The 18,255-nt window shown below is 40.3% G+C and overlaps 1 protein-coding gene across 2 annotated transcripts in view; it reads right to left on the bottom strand.

Moving 5' to 3' along the window:
- Positions 1-18,255, bottom strand: part of piezo1 (piezo type mechanosensitive ion channel component 1 (Er blood group)) — a 298,079-nt gene that overhangs the window by 52,702 nt on the left and 227,122 nt on the right. Inside the window, exons 28-31 of one of the 2 annotated variants that reach the window (XM_080186829.1) lie at positions 16,664-16,829; positions 9,848-9,937; positions 9,184-9,269; positions 1,049-1,120 (exon numbers count right to left, since the gene is read on the bottom strand). In XM_080186829.1, the coding sequence (XP_080042955.1) occupies positions 1,049-1,120; positions 9,184-9,269; positions 9,848-9,937; positions 16,664-16,829 (414 nt within the window). The remainder of the gene's footprint in view (positions 1-1,048; positions 1,121-9,183; positions 9,270-9,847; positions 9,938-16,663; positions 16,830-18,255) is intronic. The other variant, XM_080186830.1, reaches the window with a different exon arrangement.

Here is an 18,255-nt window from a genome sequence, read left to right as displayed (position 1 = left end):
AGGAGTGTGGTTCCAAATAGTCTACATACAACAAGGGCTTAAAACAGTAGCTAAGTGAGAAGAATTCAACTTGTAGCCAGGCTGTTATGTTTGGTTATAAGAGATAATGCACACTGACACACACATATATGTGTATATAATATTTACACACATACATATATTATATACATGTATATAGTAGATAAACATATATATATATAAGTATAACACACACACATACATATATATCGTGTCTGTATATAGTAGATACACACGTCTACATATAAGTACAACACACACACACAAACATATATATGTAGTGCATATATATAGTACATGTATATATGGTAGACACACATATGCAAGAGAAGCAGTGGTGCACTGATAAAAGTAACTAAATGGTCCATAATGGCCTACATTCACAAAATTTGTTTAAAGTATACAATCTGATCTCAGTTTAAAAATAATATGTTTTATTCGGTGGTTCTTGTGGTCCTTTTTCCACATCACAGAAGATTGGGCTGGTTGTCTGGCTGATATCAGTGACACGATGGCTTCAATTAGGTCAGATTTGCTACATTATTGTTCATGGTTATAGATCCATTTGTTCACATCAGTGAGCTCGAATAGAGAGAAAGTGCACCACAGAAAGATAGACAGAGTAGGAAAACGATGGAGATCATCAGAAAGAAAACGCGGAAGGAATATGAAGCAGCAGACAAAATGAAAAGGAAATATCTCTAACAACTGGCCCATGTGGTTAGATCAAATACAGCAGAATTGCTAAATATCTTAAATGACCCAAGAGGGGAACAAATGGGGAAAATAATCCATTCAGTAAAAACCATATACAAGGTATGAATGTAAAATACACTTCCAAACATTACACAAGGTCAAGAGTTCCAATGACTAAATTTAAAGCAATTATGCTGCCATGTGCTCATCAAATGTGCCACAATATATTCCTGGTTTAAAAGAAACACAGCTGTTGAGGATTTGAGGCAAAGGACAAAGCAAAATGTTCTAGACCAAAAAAAAGGACACAAAACAGTGGACACTCATTAAATACCTGTGGCATGGTTTACCCAGGGACTCCACCATTTCTTTCTGTCTTGTGACTTCTCTTTCGTTGCACCTTGCTCTGTCACGTGCAGGAGACAAGCATGTTGGTTCCACATCAGGATCTCCATAAAATTACAGCTTTCAATATTACTTACTCGGGTGGATTTGCTGTGCCAATTCCACCACAGCAACATTGCAAAAAGGAGCGACAAGATAAGCAAATTTACTACTAGTGCAGACACGGGAAGATTCTGTTGCGGCAGCATAAATCCCAACTGAAGGTGATTCATGTAGTTTCAAGTAGTTGACAGAAGCACTGCATGAAGTATTTAATGCCATCAATGCACTTTGTCAATTTTAGTTGCAGTTATCAGGGATCTCAGCACGTAGACATCCATGCATGCAACGCCAATAAAAATTGTACAAACAGATCTAATCTATACTACATCATCAGCCTTTGGTTTTAATATATTCAGCAGCTATACAATGCCAAACAACACAGCTCACACCAGAAGGTTAGCAATTGGCAACAAACACACGATAATTTATGATCAAAATTGTCACTCTTTCCACACAGCAGAAATACCAAGCACGACACAAAGCAACACATTCTCCTCCTTGCACAAGGAGGGATGCATCTGGAACTATTGTCACCGGCTAGATGTTAGCACTGACATTTAGGACATTATTATGTTCATTGTTGTGAGTAACATAAATGTCAGAACTGTTACTCTTAATGACTGTTACCTGGCAAATTCTCCACACCTCTTACCTCTCTCCATGTTTATCATAGAATCCCTATGGTGCACAAGGAGGTCATTCAGCCCATCGAGTCTGCACAGCCCACAATCCTACCCTGGCCTTATTCCCGTAAACCTCGTTTACCCTGCTAATCCCCCTGACACTGGGGTCAATACAGTATGGCCAATCAACCTAACCAGCACATCATTGGGCTGTGGGAGGAAACTGGAGCACCCAGAGGAAAACCCACACAGACATGGGAAGAAAGTGCAAACTCCACACTGACAGTGATCCAAAGTCGGAATTGAACCCGGATCCCTGGTGCTGTGAGGCAGCAGTGCTAATCATTGTGCCACCATGCCGGAATATAAATTGTGTATTGTTACCACGTAACAATGAAAGCTGGGCATTAATCTGCAACAAGCCTTTTATCTACATTGTTCTGAATGGGTGGTTTTCTTCATTTTCTTCGGAGAAGTGGGTCACTTCCTCATCCACCGGACAGCTCAACTAAGATTCAAAGTTCAGCTGGTGGGAAGGAATTTTAAACTTCGGGGTGTTGGATGGGATTTTGTGCTTCTGCCCTCCCCATTCTGTGATATATGAGTGGAGATAAGGCATTGTCTCGAAGTGACAGAGTGTGTGAGCTTACACAAGGAACGCTGTGTGGTTCTGGGCTCCATGTTACAAAAGGGCTAGTGAAGCATTGGATAAATTATATATTTCTAAGGAAAAAAAAACAAGGATTTTACCAGAATTGAGAGCATGCAACGATCAGGAAAGTTGGGTAGGCTGGGGCTCTTTTCATTGAGAATGAGCTGCAACTGTAAAGAAACTTATTCTTGGTCTAAAATGACGGATTTTGCAGAGTGCGGGGTGAGGGGATTGTTCCAGCTTGTGGGCTAGTCCAGAACAAAGAAGCATATAATCAAAACAGCAACCAAAGGGTCAACTAATAAACTTGGGAAGAATTTCTTTACAGAAAATAGAACTTTCTGCCACATGGAATGGTTGAAGCAAATAGCATTAAAGGAAGAGGCCTGTTGCATACACAGGGATAAAGAACTATTGAGATCTGGGACCTGGGTGCAAAGAGGTGAATAGAGTGAGGAGGAAGTTCATGCAGAAACAAAACACTGACATAGACCAATTGGACTTATAGTAAAAGAACTTTTACTATAAGTTCTTCGTAAGTAATTCTGTGCAAGTGGATCTCTACAGAGAACAAATTATTTTATATTTCTCAAGCATGACAATAACTAGGAGTTCCATTCATTTTGCAGTTTACATAAATACGTTTAAGTTATTTAAGTTTATTTATTAGTGTCACAAATAAGCTTATATTAACACTGCAATGAAGCTACTGTGAAAATCTCCTAGTCGCCACACTCTGGCACCTGTCTGGGTACAGCGAGGGAGAATCTAGCATGGTCTATGCACCTAACCAGCATGTCTTTCGGACTGTGGGAGGAAATCAGAGCACCCAGAGGAAACCCATGCAGATATCAGGAGAACGTGCAAACTCTGCACAGACAGTGGCCCAAGTCAGGAATTGAACTCGGGTTCCTGGCGCTGTGAGGCAGCAGTGCTAACTACTGTGCCACCGTGCCACCCTGGACTTTCCACCAGTGACTTTCAGTTCAGTTTGGTGTAGTTTACGAAGCTGGTATATATTAAGAAGAATCCCTATTTTCACTGCTCAGATTCACGTATTAAAAATAGCAACTTGAGTCAGGTGCCAGAGAGCCACAGGCATCTATGTAACCATCACCCTCAAGACAGAAGAGGATTAAAACAAGAGAAAATTAGGGGCAGGAAAATCTGTTCATTGTCTGCTCTCTTTTGTATGCCTATGGCTCTGACACTTCTGTACAAACAATGGCAGAGTTAAAAGGAAAATAGAAGCAGTGTATAAAAATGCAAGGGAACAGAAACAAAACTATTAAGGAACAGAAAAGGTACAAAAGAATAGAAGCTGAGGTTGCACATGAGGATAGATTGAAGAGGTTGGAATGTTTCTTCACGGATAGAAGAAGACTAAGAGGAAATTTGATAGACATGTTCAAAATCACGAGGGGTTTGAATAGAAATGGAGAAATTCTTCCCGCTCATAAAAGGGCCAAGAACAAGGAAGCACAGATTGAAAGTTATTTGCAAAAATGTGATGTGAGAAAACTTTTTCACACAGTGGTTTGGGTCTGCAATGTTCTTCCTGGAAGTGTGGCAGAGGCAGGTTCAATTGAGGCACTCAAGAGGCATTAGATGATTACTTGATTAGAAACAGTGTGCAGGGTATGGGGAAAAGGCAGGGGAATGGCACTAAGTCATGATGCTCATTTGGAGAGCTGATGCAGACAAGATGGGCAGAATGGCCTCCTTCTGCACTGTAACAATTGTGTGTAGGCATCGTGGACTGATGACAGATTCGATTCCATTCTTAGTCTCAATAAAGTTAACAATCAGTGATGGTTGCTCTCTCATGGGTCTCTGTGCAGCCAATACTACGCAAAGGACTGGGGACATTCTACCCACCTTCTCTGCCACAGCTAAAGAATTCAAGTATTAATTGGAAAGAATATACAATCTATATTTCCTGTAGTTTAGCAAGTCACTAACAGAAGGCCTGAGTTCACAAACAATGAGAAAGCTCAAATTAAAATGGGTCACACTCAGGAAAAAAAGGTTTTGTTTATCTGTGCTCCTAATAAAGAATACAGAATTCAGGTGAAAAGTGCATCAGGTACTGTACTTATTCAAAATGCGATGAAATAACGTAACTATCTCTGCAGGGACGGCCCTTGTAAAACATTCTGTGTTCCAATAATCTCCCCCTTCATCTTTCCGATGGTCACCATGAGCTAAAGACCGCCCTGTACCACCTGCATTAATAACTATATTAATAAATATTAATGTCATCATCGTGTTAGCTCAAATTAAAAGGCACAGTTCAAGCATTATCAGATCACACAAAGGTACAAACAAGCAGAACAGAAGCCAATAGATTTGACTGGAAACATGTAAAAAATATTGGGATTATGGAAACTATAATAGTTACACCACTGTGAAAAAAAGAAGAAATGAATAGGTGAACAAATCAAGTTCAACAAACTAACAGCCGATTTTTACCTGTTAACATGTCCAGAAAATAATGAAACGCCAAAGCAATGGTATGTGTTTTAGATTATTTTGCAAGGAGAATAATTTAGACAATTAAACTGCAAAACGGCCTGACAAAATAGGTTATTTCGATGCAAAATGCATTCGCAGCCCTCTGGTAAACTGTGAGACTTCAGGGACTGTTCTTGTTTTGCTACCCATGACCTGATTATTGGTTTGCTTAGGAACTACACTCAATACCAACCAGTATTTACACAGTATTTTCATTTTAAAACAGAGTGTTTTATAAGTAGACAAACAGAAGATGGTGCCAAATCAGAAATGGAGAGATAGGAAGAGACAATACAAAACCTATCTCTCATAAATTGTTCAGATAACATCTTGCTCAAATCAGCTACTTTGTCTCAACCTTGAAATAACTTATTACTCTTTACTCAATGTTACAGACAACCAATATCAACTAAAAACACTGAGAAAGATTAAATCATCTGACAGTGTAAATTTACAATACAGTTCAAAGTACAGTATACAAATCCTCCACCTTGCATGTGAAAAAACATTGAAGGTTAATTTTGAAACCATTCCTAGATAATTGTGAGAAAGATATGGCTATGGGGACAAGTTGAACTGCTCGATTACCTTCCTGTCCTGAGCAGTTACCTCATAACTCCTGCCTTGCCACTTTGCTGGAAGGATACTGTGAAAGATACATAGAAATGTAGAAAATAGGAGCAGGAGGTGGCCATTTGGCCCTTTGAGTCTACATGGCCATCCATTATAATCATGGTTGATCAGCCAACTCAGTATTCTGATCCTGCTTTCCCCCAATATCCTTTGATCCCTTTCATCTCCAGTGCTCTGTCTAATTGCTTGTTGAAATAATGTTTTGATCTCAACTACTTTCTGAATTCCATAGGTGAACCACTCTCTGGGTAAAGAAATTTCTCCTCATCTCTGTCCTAAACGGTCTGCCTGTATCATCAGACTCTAACCCCTGGTCCTGAATACCCCCACCATTGGGAACATCCTTCTGACATTTATCCTATTTAATTCTGTTAGAATTTTATATGTTTCTATGAGATCTCCCTCATTCTTCTGAACTCCAGCAAGTACAATCCTAACTGACTCAATCTCTCCTCATACAGCAATCCTGCCATCCCAGAAATCAGTCTGGTAAACCTTCTCTGCACTCCTCCTAGAGAAAGTACATCCATCCTCAGATAAGGAGACCAAAACTGCTCATAATATTCACCAAGGCCTGTATAATTGCAGCAAGACATCCCTGCTCCTGTACTCAAATCCTCTTGCTATGAAAGCTACTTGCAATCATGTAAATCTAAATCAGGAACATCATTGCTCTGTTTTTATGTAAAGAGATTGATGAGACTTGGCACCAGATGCCTCAAGAACTAGGGGCACCATTCTACTGGGCCATGTATCGGTGATCCTTCACATTCCAAGTTCTGAACACGTCCAAGTGTCTTTTATACACCTTTTATCAGCAGATTCAGATGGGTACAGCAGAAAGGGCAAAAGGGCACTCACCTAATCCCCTACACCTCAGGTATTTCATGATATTCTGCAGTTTGGGAATAGAACAAGTATTTCTCCTATTTAGTTACAATTGATGGAAATAGAATTTAAAATATTTTAAATGGCCCTGATGTTAAATACTGAAGTTATAAGTAAAAAAGAACAGCTAAATCTGAACCATTTTTTATTTTAATCTAAATACTCTCTTCATAATTACAAGACATCCATTAAGTTGGTTCAAAATGTTTCTGTTGCCCAATGATTTTAAATTCATGACACGCCTCCATTTCTACTTTAAAAAACAAGAGTCCACAAAGTTCCTATTGTAGCTCACACAGTCAGGCGGTGTCCAATTAGACTGCTGTGGGTTGAATTTTGGAGATAATAAAAACAGGCTTTTGGCCTGACAGATTAAGCAGACATCAGCTTCATAAATATCCAAAATATAGCCTGGAAATTTGGCAAGTCATCCTTCTACTGTTTCACATCTCAAATATGCATAAAGCAATTGTGTAAAGTATGACGATGGAGATTGCTGTTGGCAACAACTAGAGTAAAATTTGCAAAATGATAGGAATGTCAATGCTACAGTGGAACTTCTATTACTGACTGGGTCAGTATCTGCATAAGAATACAACACATCTTAATTCATTTTTGTTTTAATTTGTTCTCGGATATGGGCAATATTGGCATAGCCATATTTTCATTGCAAGTCTTGAGAAGGCTGTGGGAATGGGTGGTGGTGGGTGGGGGTAGGGGCTTCTCTTTGAATCACTGCAGGTCTTGTGATGATATAGTTTCCAGCATATTATTGGGTAGGGACTTTCCAGGATTTTGATGCAATAATAATGAAGGAATGGTGATATAATTCCAAGTCAGGATGATGTGCGGTTAACATAGTTTCTGCACTATTCAGTATCAGGTGACACATCTTTATGCAGAGGAGGATATTAATGCCAACTTTTAGATTGGGACCTACGTACAGCACATGGACAACTTTGTCTTATCACAAATTACTACTGAAAAGTTCCCTTAATTGTCATGGTCAATTTAAGAGACTTTGGAATGACTATGGAAGCAAAAAAAAATTCTTTACAATATCAAGCACAACATCAGTAAATTGATGATCTGCTAATATTCATCAAGGTTGAACAATATCTGCACAAGAGGTTAACAACTAATTGGACCACAGACACATTCAGTTAGAAAGGTATTTTTTTCTTCAGCATGATGCCAATATTCAACAAAGATGGGCACATTTCCAGGGTCTCTTGTTTCAATATTACATTACAGACATGAGATGACCCTGATTAGTAAATTTCATTCAATTCAACTGCACTTTATTGTCTATGCAACAATGTATTGACTTTATTGTTCGTTCATAAAAAGTGCACATATAACTGAATGATAATGATAAATGAAAGATAACTACCCATCATAGGGATCTCATTTTAATTGTGTCCTAAAGACTGTTCCAATACATTAAAATAGTCACTCAGTCCTAATTGCATAGCCCCATCCATTTATCAAACTCCTGTTACAAGGTTCTTATTAAAGTAGTGCACAAATGAGTTCAGTAACATATTTGCCCTGCAGCTGAGAGAATGCAGACATTTCCCTGAACTTATCTGATCACAATACTGAAAGGGGCAATTGTTTATGATGCTGTACTTTTATCAAGATTCATCAAGAAAAATCTGCTTATCAGATCCCCTTCCTGTTTTTTTTCAATGATCTCTGTACCCTTAAAGAGACTGCTTTCCTGAGACAATAATACTATGCAGGATGTTTAAAAAAGATAATATTCTCCACTACAGTCACATTACAGGAGTTTCATGATTATAGTATCTTATAATTATCTATGACCCCTGACTACCACATCTATGCATTGCTCCTTCCAATTCAACTTATCTTCTTTGACACCAAGATATTTGTAGTTAGGAACTATTTCAACATTCACATCATGAATCTCCATAGTAACAACATTATCATTTTTCCCTAAAATCAACATAATTTGTTATTGTGTCTTGTTTCATTCAGTTTAAAAGACTTGTCATCACACCATTTTATAAACTTCACTAAGTTTGCACTCCAAGTCTTCAAGCACAAACTGCAACTTTTTAGTCATAATCACCATCAACATATTTAGCGAAGAGAGCCTTCACTCTTACCACTGAATATATGTGCTGAGAACAGTCTTCAATGCACTCAAAGTACAATGCAAGATACCAGTAGTGGATTATGCAACATGGAACACATTATACCCACCATCCAGTTATGTCAGAATAGCATAAAAGATAGTTGGACCTAGATCTATAGATATTGCTGATACAGGAAATTTTTCCTCTGCCCTATTTAATGAGTAAACTTTCATTGAATCATTGAATGGTTACAGGGCAGGAGGTAGCCATTTGGCCCATCATGTCTAAGCCAGCTCTCTATATTCCTATCCCCTTAGCCCTGCAAATGTTTTCTCTTCAGACAATTATCTGATTTTCTTTTCAAAACTAAAATTCAATCTGCCTCCACTGCACTCTTGGGCAGTCCATTCCAGGTCCTAACAACAAAATGAGTAATGATGCTTTTCCTCATGTTGCCATTGGTTCTTTAGCCATTCTCCTTAAATTGGTTTACGGTCTTCCCACTAATGGGAACAGTTTCTCCCGATCTAATGCATACAGGCCTCTCATCATTTCTTTAACCTTTTGGTGCACGTTTATTTTGTTTAACATTCTACATCTTATATCATACCTGTGTCTTCTACCTCCTTTTCACTGGGGTCTTTGGGATTCCTTCCACTCCTATGCTTCTCCTGTTTTGCCCGAATTCTCTCCATCCTGCCAGACAGAAATGTTTGCAGCAACTTTGAAGCAGTCAGGAGAACACAACGTCCCTTGTTAAAATGTGCAAAAGCACAACAAACTTCAGAACATATGAATTGTCCAAAATCTATTGTGTAAGATATGGAAATTTCCATTCTGTTTAAAGCTGTGGTCACACTGCAAGTGTTGGTCTCAAAGACTTTATGCTGGACAAAAAATGCTTGTGCTCTTAACAGCTAAGTCTTTAAGTTTATTTACTAGTGTCACAAGTAGGCTTATATTAACACTGCACTGAAGTTACTGTGAAAATCCCCCAGTTGCCACACTTCAGCTTCTGTTTGGGTACACTGGGGGAGAATTTAGCATGGCCAATGCACCTAACCTGCACATCATTCGGATTGTGGGAGGAAACCAGAGCAGCCAGAGGAAACCCACGTAGACACAGGAAGAATGTGCAGACTTAGCACAGACAGTGACCCAAGTTGGGAATCGAACCCAGGTCCCTGGCACCGTGAGGCAACAGTGCTAACCAGTATGCCACCATTCTGCCATATACTATAGATGAAATACCTTCACTCATGAAACTAACTTACTGTCTTTTTAACTGTGCTATCGACTTCCTTTCAGTCTCCCGGTGGAAATTCATGTTCTTGATGATGCTCGCGTTGAACAGCTGGAAGCCTCTGTCAAAAAACAAAACCATTCATCCAAATGATTCTTAGCATTTTAATATTCTTGTTAGGCAAAGGAAACTCTGACAGTAAGGCAGTGGAAGGAAGAGCCAAAGTTTGTAGAAAATTATCTCAACATTGCAATTATCCCCTAAATAACAATATTTCATCACAGATTAAAGATAAAAAAACTTGCATTTATATAGCATCTTTCACGATCTCAAAGTGTTTCACACCCAACTCAGTCACTTGGGGAACAGCGGTAGCCAATTTGCACACAGGAAGTAGCCAAAAACTGCCTGTTATAACCACCAGATAATCTGTTTTTTTTGACAATGTTGATTGAGGGCGATGTATTGGTCAGGACTCCTGGGATAATTCTCTTGCTTTTCTACAAAACAGTGTCAAGGGATTATTTTTGCATCCACCTTAGAAAGCAGACCAAGCCTTGGTTTATCACCTTATCCACAATGTGGCATCTCCAACAATGCAGCACTCTCAGGACAGCATTGGTGTGTCAGCCTAGACTTTGTGCTCAAGTCCTGAAGCAAGACACTATTTCAATCAAAGCAGAAAGGATATAACACATCCTAAATTGAGTTAATGGGTGGGATTATCCACCCCATGGCATGTTTTGTGGTGGCTGAGATGGCCTGCCATTGGCTGGCGATGGGATTTTCTGACTCCACCCCTGGCAATGGGGTTTCCCACTCAATGCAAATCCTACCACTGGGAAATCTGTGGTGCGGGTTCGCCTTCAACGGGACCATAAGATCCCACATGCCAGCCAGAATGTCCTTAAACTAGACTGCTAATTAATACCCATCTCACCATCAGCCATCCAAGAGTTACATTTTTACTAATTATACCTAGTAATTGGTTGAACATGCAAGTACAGGATTGTCTGGATTTATTGTACAATGAATGTTGTCTAAAGTTAAAGTTTATTTATTAGTCACAAGTAAGGCTTATACTAACACTGCAATGAAGTTACTGTGAAATTCCTCTAGTCGCCACATTCTGGTCAATGCACCTAACCAACTTGTCTTTCAGAGTGTAGGAGGAAACCAGAGCACCCGAAGGGAACCCACACAGACACTGGGAGAATGTGCAAACTCCACATAGACAGAGACCCAAGCCTGGAATCGAACCTGAGTCCCTGGCACTGTGAGGCAGCAGCGCTAATCACTGAGCCACCGTGCTGCCTGGTGGTCTAATTGATGTAGGGTAATTGATGTTTAATAATTAGTTTTGCTTTAGGTTACACACAAAGTATATTAATTGATTAACTTAATAGAATATTGTTGGGTTTGGACTGTAACTATTGGTGGACTTTTGGTATTTTAATATCATGTGACGACTTTGCTTCACTTGACAGCAAAGAGCACCATGGGGTTTTGGACAGAATAACAGTGACACATTAATAAGTTAGTCTGACAACAACTGCCCAAGAGGTCCCTGTTGTATTTATTTCTATTCCGCAGAGCCACATTACAAGTAGCCTTCAAGGTTGTTAGGGCAAGCTTACATCCTGTCACATCATTAAATCCTTATTAAAGTCTGGCGCTATCAGCAAAGGAAAGTTAGAAAGAATGTATTGTGTGGGAAGGAGGAAAGGATAACAGCTGCGTTCAACATTAAGTTCAGTTTAATTTTAGTGTTTCAGAAGAAAAGCAATCACATTTGGCTTAATGCATTACTTGTATTTGTTAACTTTGTATCAGTGCATGATTAGTTTTGTACCATATAGTTCTTTCAAACTTTTCTCACTCAAGACTATGGGAGTGATTTTACCATCGCGTTGCAGTGGTAAAGTTGGACATAAAGCGCTTAGCGTGATTGCAGCCAGTTCACACGACTGGTGCCATTTTACGAGCACCGGATTTCCAGCACGGTCAGCCTCTCGCTGGAAGTGGGTGACAGGCAGGTTAATGTACAGAAATTTATTATAATGCTGATTTACATCTGCTTAGGGAGCCTGGTGCTCAATCATCTGGGCCCATCTCCCTTTATAACCTTACCAGGAAAGGCTCTCGCTAGTGAGGAATAGACGTGCTCCCCACGAATGGGGAGCAGTCGACCTGGCCTTGCCAGTGTGATGGGGAGATAACAGAGACTGAATGTTGCCTCACACCCTAAGCTGAACCAGGTACTATAGCATGCCAGAGAAATTGCTGCCCTGCTTTGTTAAGTATTACTTTATAACTTAAGTTTCCTGAGTTACTTCACCAGGCTTCTGTTGCCTGTATGGTTAAAGACTGAGATTCTCTGATCTCATTCTCCCTGCCACCACTGCCAGCGAGAACGGAGAATTTGGCATTCAGCCAAATCTCCATTCACTGCAGCGGGACTGGAGAATTTGCTGCTCAGCCAAATCTCCATTCACTGCAGTGGGACCAGAGAATTTGGCACTCAGCCAAGTCTCTACTCACTACAGCGAAACCAGAAAATTTGGCACTTAGCCAAATCTCCACTGACTGCAGCAGGACTGGAGAATCCCAGTCGCAAGTGAGATGGGAGAATTCCGGCCAAAATCTCAAATGGACAAATAGATAGAGCAATTTAAGTTCAGATAGGACCTAAATGTTACATGCACACATTTTGGCCTAATGTCTCAAAATTTTTACTGCAGGCTTCCTGAAAAGAACAACATTCCCCTGCTACTCAGTCATGCCATTAGCTGTGCTAGAAACCCTGTTAAAATTAATGTTGATATTGCTATAATATGTCAACGAGGGGTGCTAGACTTATCCCCAACTGAACAATGCTGATTCTGTTATGATCTTTGAAATTATAAAAGTAGTTAATTTATTAGTCACAAGTAGGCTTACATTAACACTGCAATGAAGTTACTATGAAATTCCCCTAGTTACCACACTCCTGTTTGAGCCAATGCACCTAACCAGCATGTCTTTCAGAATGTGGGAGGAAACCGGAGTACCCAGAGGAAACCCACGCAGACACGGGGAGAATGTGCAGACTCTGCACAAACAGTGACCCAAGGCAGGAATTGAACCTGGGTCCCTGGTGCTGTGAGGCAGCCATGCTAACCACTGTGCAGCCCATTTAAGGAAGTGACCATGTTACTGATAGGGTGGCATATTCATTCTCTTTGCAATGAAGCAAAAGCTTTTCATACTGAAAAATTAAGAATGCATTAACTCTTCAATCACAGCTGTGTGGCTACTTGCCTTCGAATTTAAGGTAGGTCACTGATGTAGAAAGATAGAAAAGAAAATGGCTACTATAAGACTGGCAGACTCTACTAAGGTTTTTGTTTAATCAACTCAGATGCAGAATTCATTTTACCAATGGGCAGCAAGTTTGCTAGTAATTGCAATGAGGTGTTTTAAATACTTTGTAGTTTTAAAGGTACATGTAATACCTTTAATTAGTCCATACATATAAATATATCTTCTATGCATTTTAGAAATTAAACAAAGAAATGTTGATGCAGAGTTACAGAGTGCCCCTTTGATACCAAACACATGTTAGATACATTCCTTTAAAGCACCCAACTGTTGGAATCACAAGGTCATAAAGGAGACTGAATTGCCTCATCAGACACCTTATCAGAAACAACTGATACAAGAGTGAGCTTAATGAAGCCGCCCTCACAGTTTCGAATCAAAACAGAGTCAGAAAGATATTAATGACTTAGCCAACGAAAGAGTTATGGTAGGGGACTCAGTGGGAACTGACAAGAATTAATGGTAACATAATGATACCCCTGGAAACTGTAGGTAGTGATAAAAAGCTCAGTCATTGCATTGATAAGCAACATATACATGTGCTTCATTATGTTGGCAATAAACAAAACTTATCAGGGCTATAATTGGGAAATATCCTGAAGGCAAGATGAGTTGACCACATCCCTTAGAGATTTAGTTAACTTCACTGACAAGGCCATAAAATACTAATGGCTTTTGTAGGCCCCCTTTATCAATTAAAGGATGCCCATGTGAGACTGTTTTCGTGAAGGTGCTTTGTGAGGCTGCTATCGAAAATAGAAACATGATGTCTAAGAGACTAGAGGACTGGGATGGTATATTGGGGTATCCCACAAGATATTGTAATCTCATAGATCATTGTGGTTCAGTATTTTTTCTATTGGATCAATACGTAAAGTATGTCATTTGTAACACTTTTGATTGGATTGGGTCCACTGACTGTGAGCTGCAGAATAATATAAACCAGGATGATTTTCTTAGTCGTTGGAGTGGTATCTCTGATACATTGTGTCAAGAGACTACCCCCCACTTGCTAGCAAGTAAAATAAAGACATCTGTCGGTTAAGTATCTTGTGTTAATATGTGTTTGTGTTCATTTTGACTTCTGAGTTTGACACTGAGAGTAACAGACCATGCTTCCAGCTTTTAACAGCACCAGGTCAAAGACCAACAGGTTTATTTGGTAGCAAACGCCACCAGCTTTTGGAGTGTTGCTCCTTATGTAGCAATAAACAAAACTTATCAGGGCTATAATGGGGAAATATCCTGAAGGCAAGATGAGTTAACCACATCCCTTAGAGATTCAGTTAACTTCACTGACAAGGCCATAAAATACTAATAGCATTTGTTTCGAAGCAGCTAGTGGCGTTTGCTACAAATAAACCTGTTGGACTTTAACCTGGTGTTGTGAGACTTCTTACTGTATTTACCCCAGTCCAATGCTGGCATCTCCACATCCAGCTTTTAACAACAAGGAAACAGACGATGACATAACAGAATAACATGTTTAAATCTTAAACAGTCTAGGTGATTCTTTAAAAAAGAAATATTCATAGGATGTGGGTGTCACTGGTAAGTTCCCTTACATACAAGAAAAATGTTGTCACTTGGTCCACAGATATTCTGGTATGATTAGAGTATAGGGATAGGGATATCTTACTGCAATTGTATAGGGCGTTGGTGAGGCTATACCCAGAGCATTGTGTGCTGTTTTCATATTCTTATCTAAGGAAGGATGTCCCTGCTATAGAAGGAGTATAGGGAAGCTTTACCAGGCTGATTCCTGGGATGGCAGGTCTGTCAAATGAGGAAAGACTAAGGATCATAGTCACTGGAGTTTAGAAGAGCGTGAGGGGATCTCATAGAAACTTATAAAATTCTAACAGGATCAGACAGGGTAGATTCAAAAAGAATGTGCCTGATGGTGGGGGAGTCCAGGACGAGGGGTCATAGTTTGAGGATAAGGGGTAAACCCTTCAGAACTGAGGTGAGGAGAAATTTCTTCACCCAGAAGGTGGTGAATGTATGGAATTCACTACCACAGAATGTAGCTGAGGCCAAAATATTGTCTGATTTCAAGATGAAATTAGATATAGCTCTTGGAGCTAAAGGGATCAAGGGATTGGGGGGGGGGGGGGGAGAGGAATCAGGATATTGAAATTGGCGATCAGCCTTGATCATAATGAATGGTGCAGCAGGTTCAAAGGGCTGAATGGCCTACTTCTGCTTCTAGTTTTAATGATGCAAATTGTTTATGACTATTGGAATCGCGGTTACAAATATGTTCCTTGAATGGATCTGATTTCCTGCCTTGAATTGAGGGATTAAGATGTGCATTTGTCAATCTACTCTCCTAAATTTCTCTCTGCGGATCTGGCTGTTGGTGAACTTAGGCCCCAGTACCTTATTCAAATATGTTTTTCTAATGTGTGATATTTGAGGATAAGGGCAGGATTATTCCACTACAGCAGTTTTATGGCAGTTTCAGACTGCTACCTGTCTCTCAAGAAGACACTAAATCGGAACTGGAAAGAAGGCCGAGAGGAAAGGTTGTTACAAAGCAGCCTTCTTTCTGTTACAGAACCCAGCTTCAGTATGACTGCTTCCTGGTGGGAAGAGAACTCCTAGAATCCTTGCTGTGCAGGAGGCTGATCGGCCCATCGAATCTGCACCAACTCTCTGAAAGAGCATCTTACCCAGGCTTAGCTCTTGTCCCACCCCATTTAGCATGGCTAATCCATCTAGACTGCACATCTTTGGAGTGTGAGAGGAAGCCGGAGCACCTGGACGAAACCCATGCAGACATGGGGAGAACGTGCAACTCCACACAAACAATCATCTCAGGCCGGAATTATACCCGGATCCCTGGCACTATGATGCAGCAGTGCTAACCACCGTGCCAGTTATCTTACTATATGCCCAAGGAAGCAGCAGTCGTTAGAGGAGATGGGAAATAAGTTCGGAAGGGAGTTAAGGCCCACCATCTTTTCCATAAGGAGAACATACAGCCAAGCAGGAGTAGTGGTAGGTACAGAGAAAGGGAAATTCTGGTTGGAGTGGTGAAACTCCGGTAGGTCTTGTTTCCATCATTCTGCAGCTTGGGTTTAAGGTGGGATTGCAAAGAAAAGATCTGGCTCTGCATTCAGGATATTCCAGCACAGTGTTAGGGGAAGAGTTTGGATTATATCTGAGCCTCCCTCTGTTCTTCCCCATTGTTTACATACACTTTCCCACAGGATTAGGAAGCTGACCAAATTTGTTTCCTCTCCAGCTCTGAAGCACTGAAAGCAATTTCTTCTCCAGACCCTGTAACCTCATCAAAGTTCACAATATGAACTAGACCAGGAAATACTTGCTCTTATTCAACAACTGGCCATGACATCAAAACTTTTAAAAGATGCTTCACTCTGTAAATGACTTGATTTGTGAATAGAGTACAGAGGGATCTTTAATCAGGAATCTGTTCATACCAGATTAAGGAAGCCCCCTCTATGTGATGTTACAATACCTGGAAGCTTGTAGTTTGGAGGCTCTCATATCAGTTGTGATATGGATGAAATAATAACTGAGGAAGACTCTGCGCTGCAGCAAAAGGAAAAAGAAGCAAATGCTATCCCAGATTATGCCAGCTTCTCCAATCGGCAAAATACATTCTGGATCCTTCAGCTCATTTTCTGAAAAAGAATTTGAGAAGGTACAATAAAGGTATCAACAATTATCTGAAATAATAAGAATTTGCTCTATAACTGAAAATATGAACATTATCTTCAATGCAATATCCACAACTAACTTCTTTTATTCATTCATGGGACATGGGCATCGCTGGCTGGCCAGAATTTATTGCCCATCCGTAGATGCCTTTACGGGGCAGTTGAGAGTCAACCACATTGCTGTGGCTCTGGAGTCACGTGTAGGCCAGACAAGGTAAGAGCGGCAGATTTCCTGTCCCAATGGACATTAGTGAACCAGATGGAATTTTTTCAACAATCAACAGTGGTTTCACGGTCATCAGTAGATTTTTAATTCCAGATTTTTTGTTCTTGAATTCAAATTCCACTACCTGCCGAGGTGGGATTCAAACCCAGGTCCCCAGAACGTTATCCGAGTTTCTGGATTAATGGTCTGGCAATAATGTCACTAGGCCATCGCCTCCCCCAAACTAACTAATATAACTTACTTAGCTTGATTATTAATCTTATTTCCCCATCTCATCTGCCTCAATATTTTTTGTTATTTAAAGAGGGCAACAATCTGGAATATGAAATTCTCCAACTGCAGTCATTCCTGGTCTGCAACCACCTGACCGGACTGTTGCCATTAGCTTGAACTTCCCCTTTGGAATTGCTCGGGCCCAGTGAAGCTCACCTACCAACAACTGGCCCCAAACAGTGTGCAATCTAAAATATTCAAGACGGAGATATGGAGAAGCTACTTCTCACAGAGATCTATGGACCTCACTGGCCCAGAGTGCAGTAGATGCAGAATCAATCAATGGATTCAAGAAAGAGATAGATAAGTATTTGATCAAAAGTGGGATCAAGGGCTGTGGGGGAAAAGGCAGGGAAGTGGAGTTAGGATAAGGTGGAGATCAGCCATGATCATATAGGATGGCAGAGTGGGCTCAAAGGCTTGAATTGCCTACTCTCACTCCTAATTTCCTATGTTCCTATTTAAACAAAAAATGCCCTCCATCTTGACCCACTAGTCCCTTTGGTTTGCCCCAATACAATCCCACCCCTCCCCCACAGGGCCACCTGTCACTTGTTCTTCAGTTGTGCTTTCACTGAGCACTGACCTTTGTTCTCCCTTTGACACATTCTGATATCTTACCTCATGCCACTATTAGCACTTCTCCAGTCCTTACTGCCACCATTAACACTCGCTTTGTCTGAAGCCCATGACATCTATATCAATCTCTCCTCAGCTCTGACCTATCCGCCTCTTCAGCCCATATAACTAATTACTTTTCTTCCTTCTTCAGTTCTGGAGAAGTCATATGGACACAAAACATTAACTCTGTCTCTCCCTCTCTCCACAGATGCTGCCAGACCTGCTGAGTTTATCCAGCATTTTCTGTTTATATCTCAGATTTCCAGCATC

This window comes from Carcharhinus amblyrhynchos, chromosome 4, assembly GCF_965287045.1.
Source record: "Carcharhinus amblyrhynchos chromosome 4, sCarAmb.v2.hapA, whole genome shotgun sequence".
Taxonomy (NCBI): Eukaryota; Metazoa; Chordata; class Chondrichthyes; order Carcharhiniformes; family Carcharhinidae; genus Carcharhinus; species Carcharhinus amblyrhynchos.
Note: the sequence above shows the minus strand (reverse complement) of the source record. Positions and strands in the feature narration are given on the sequence as shown.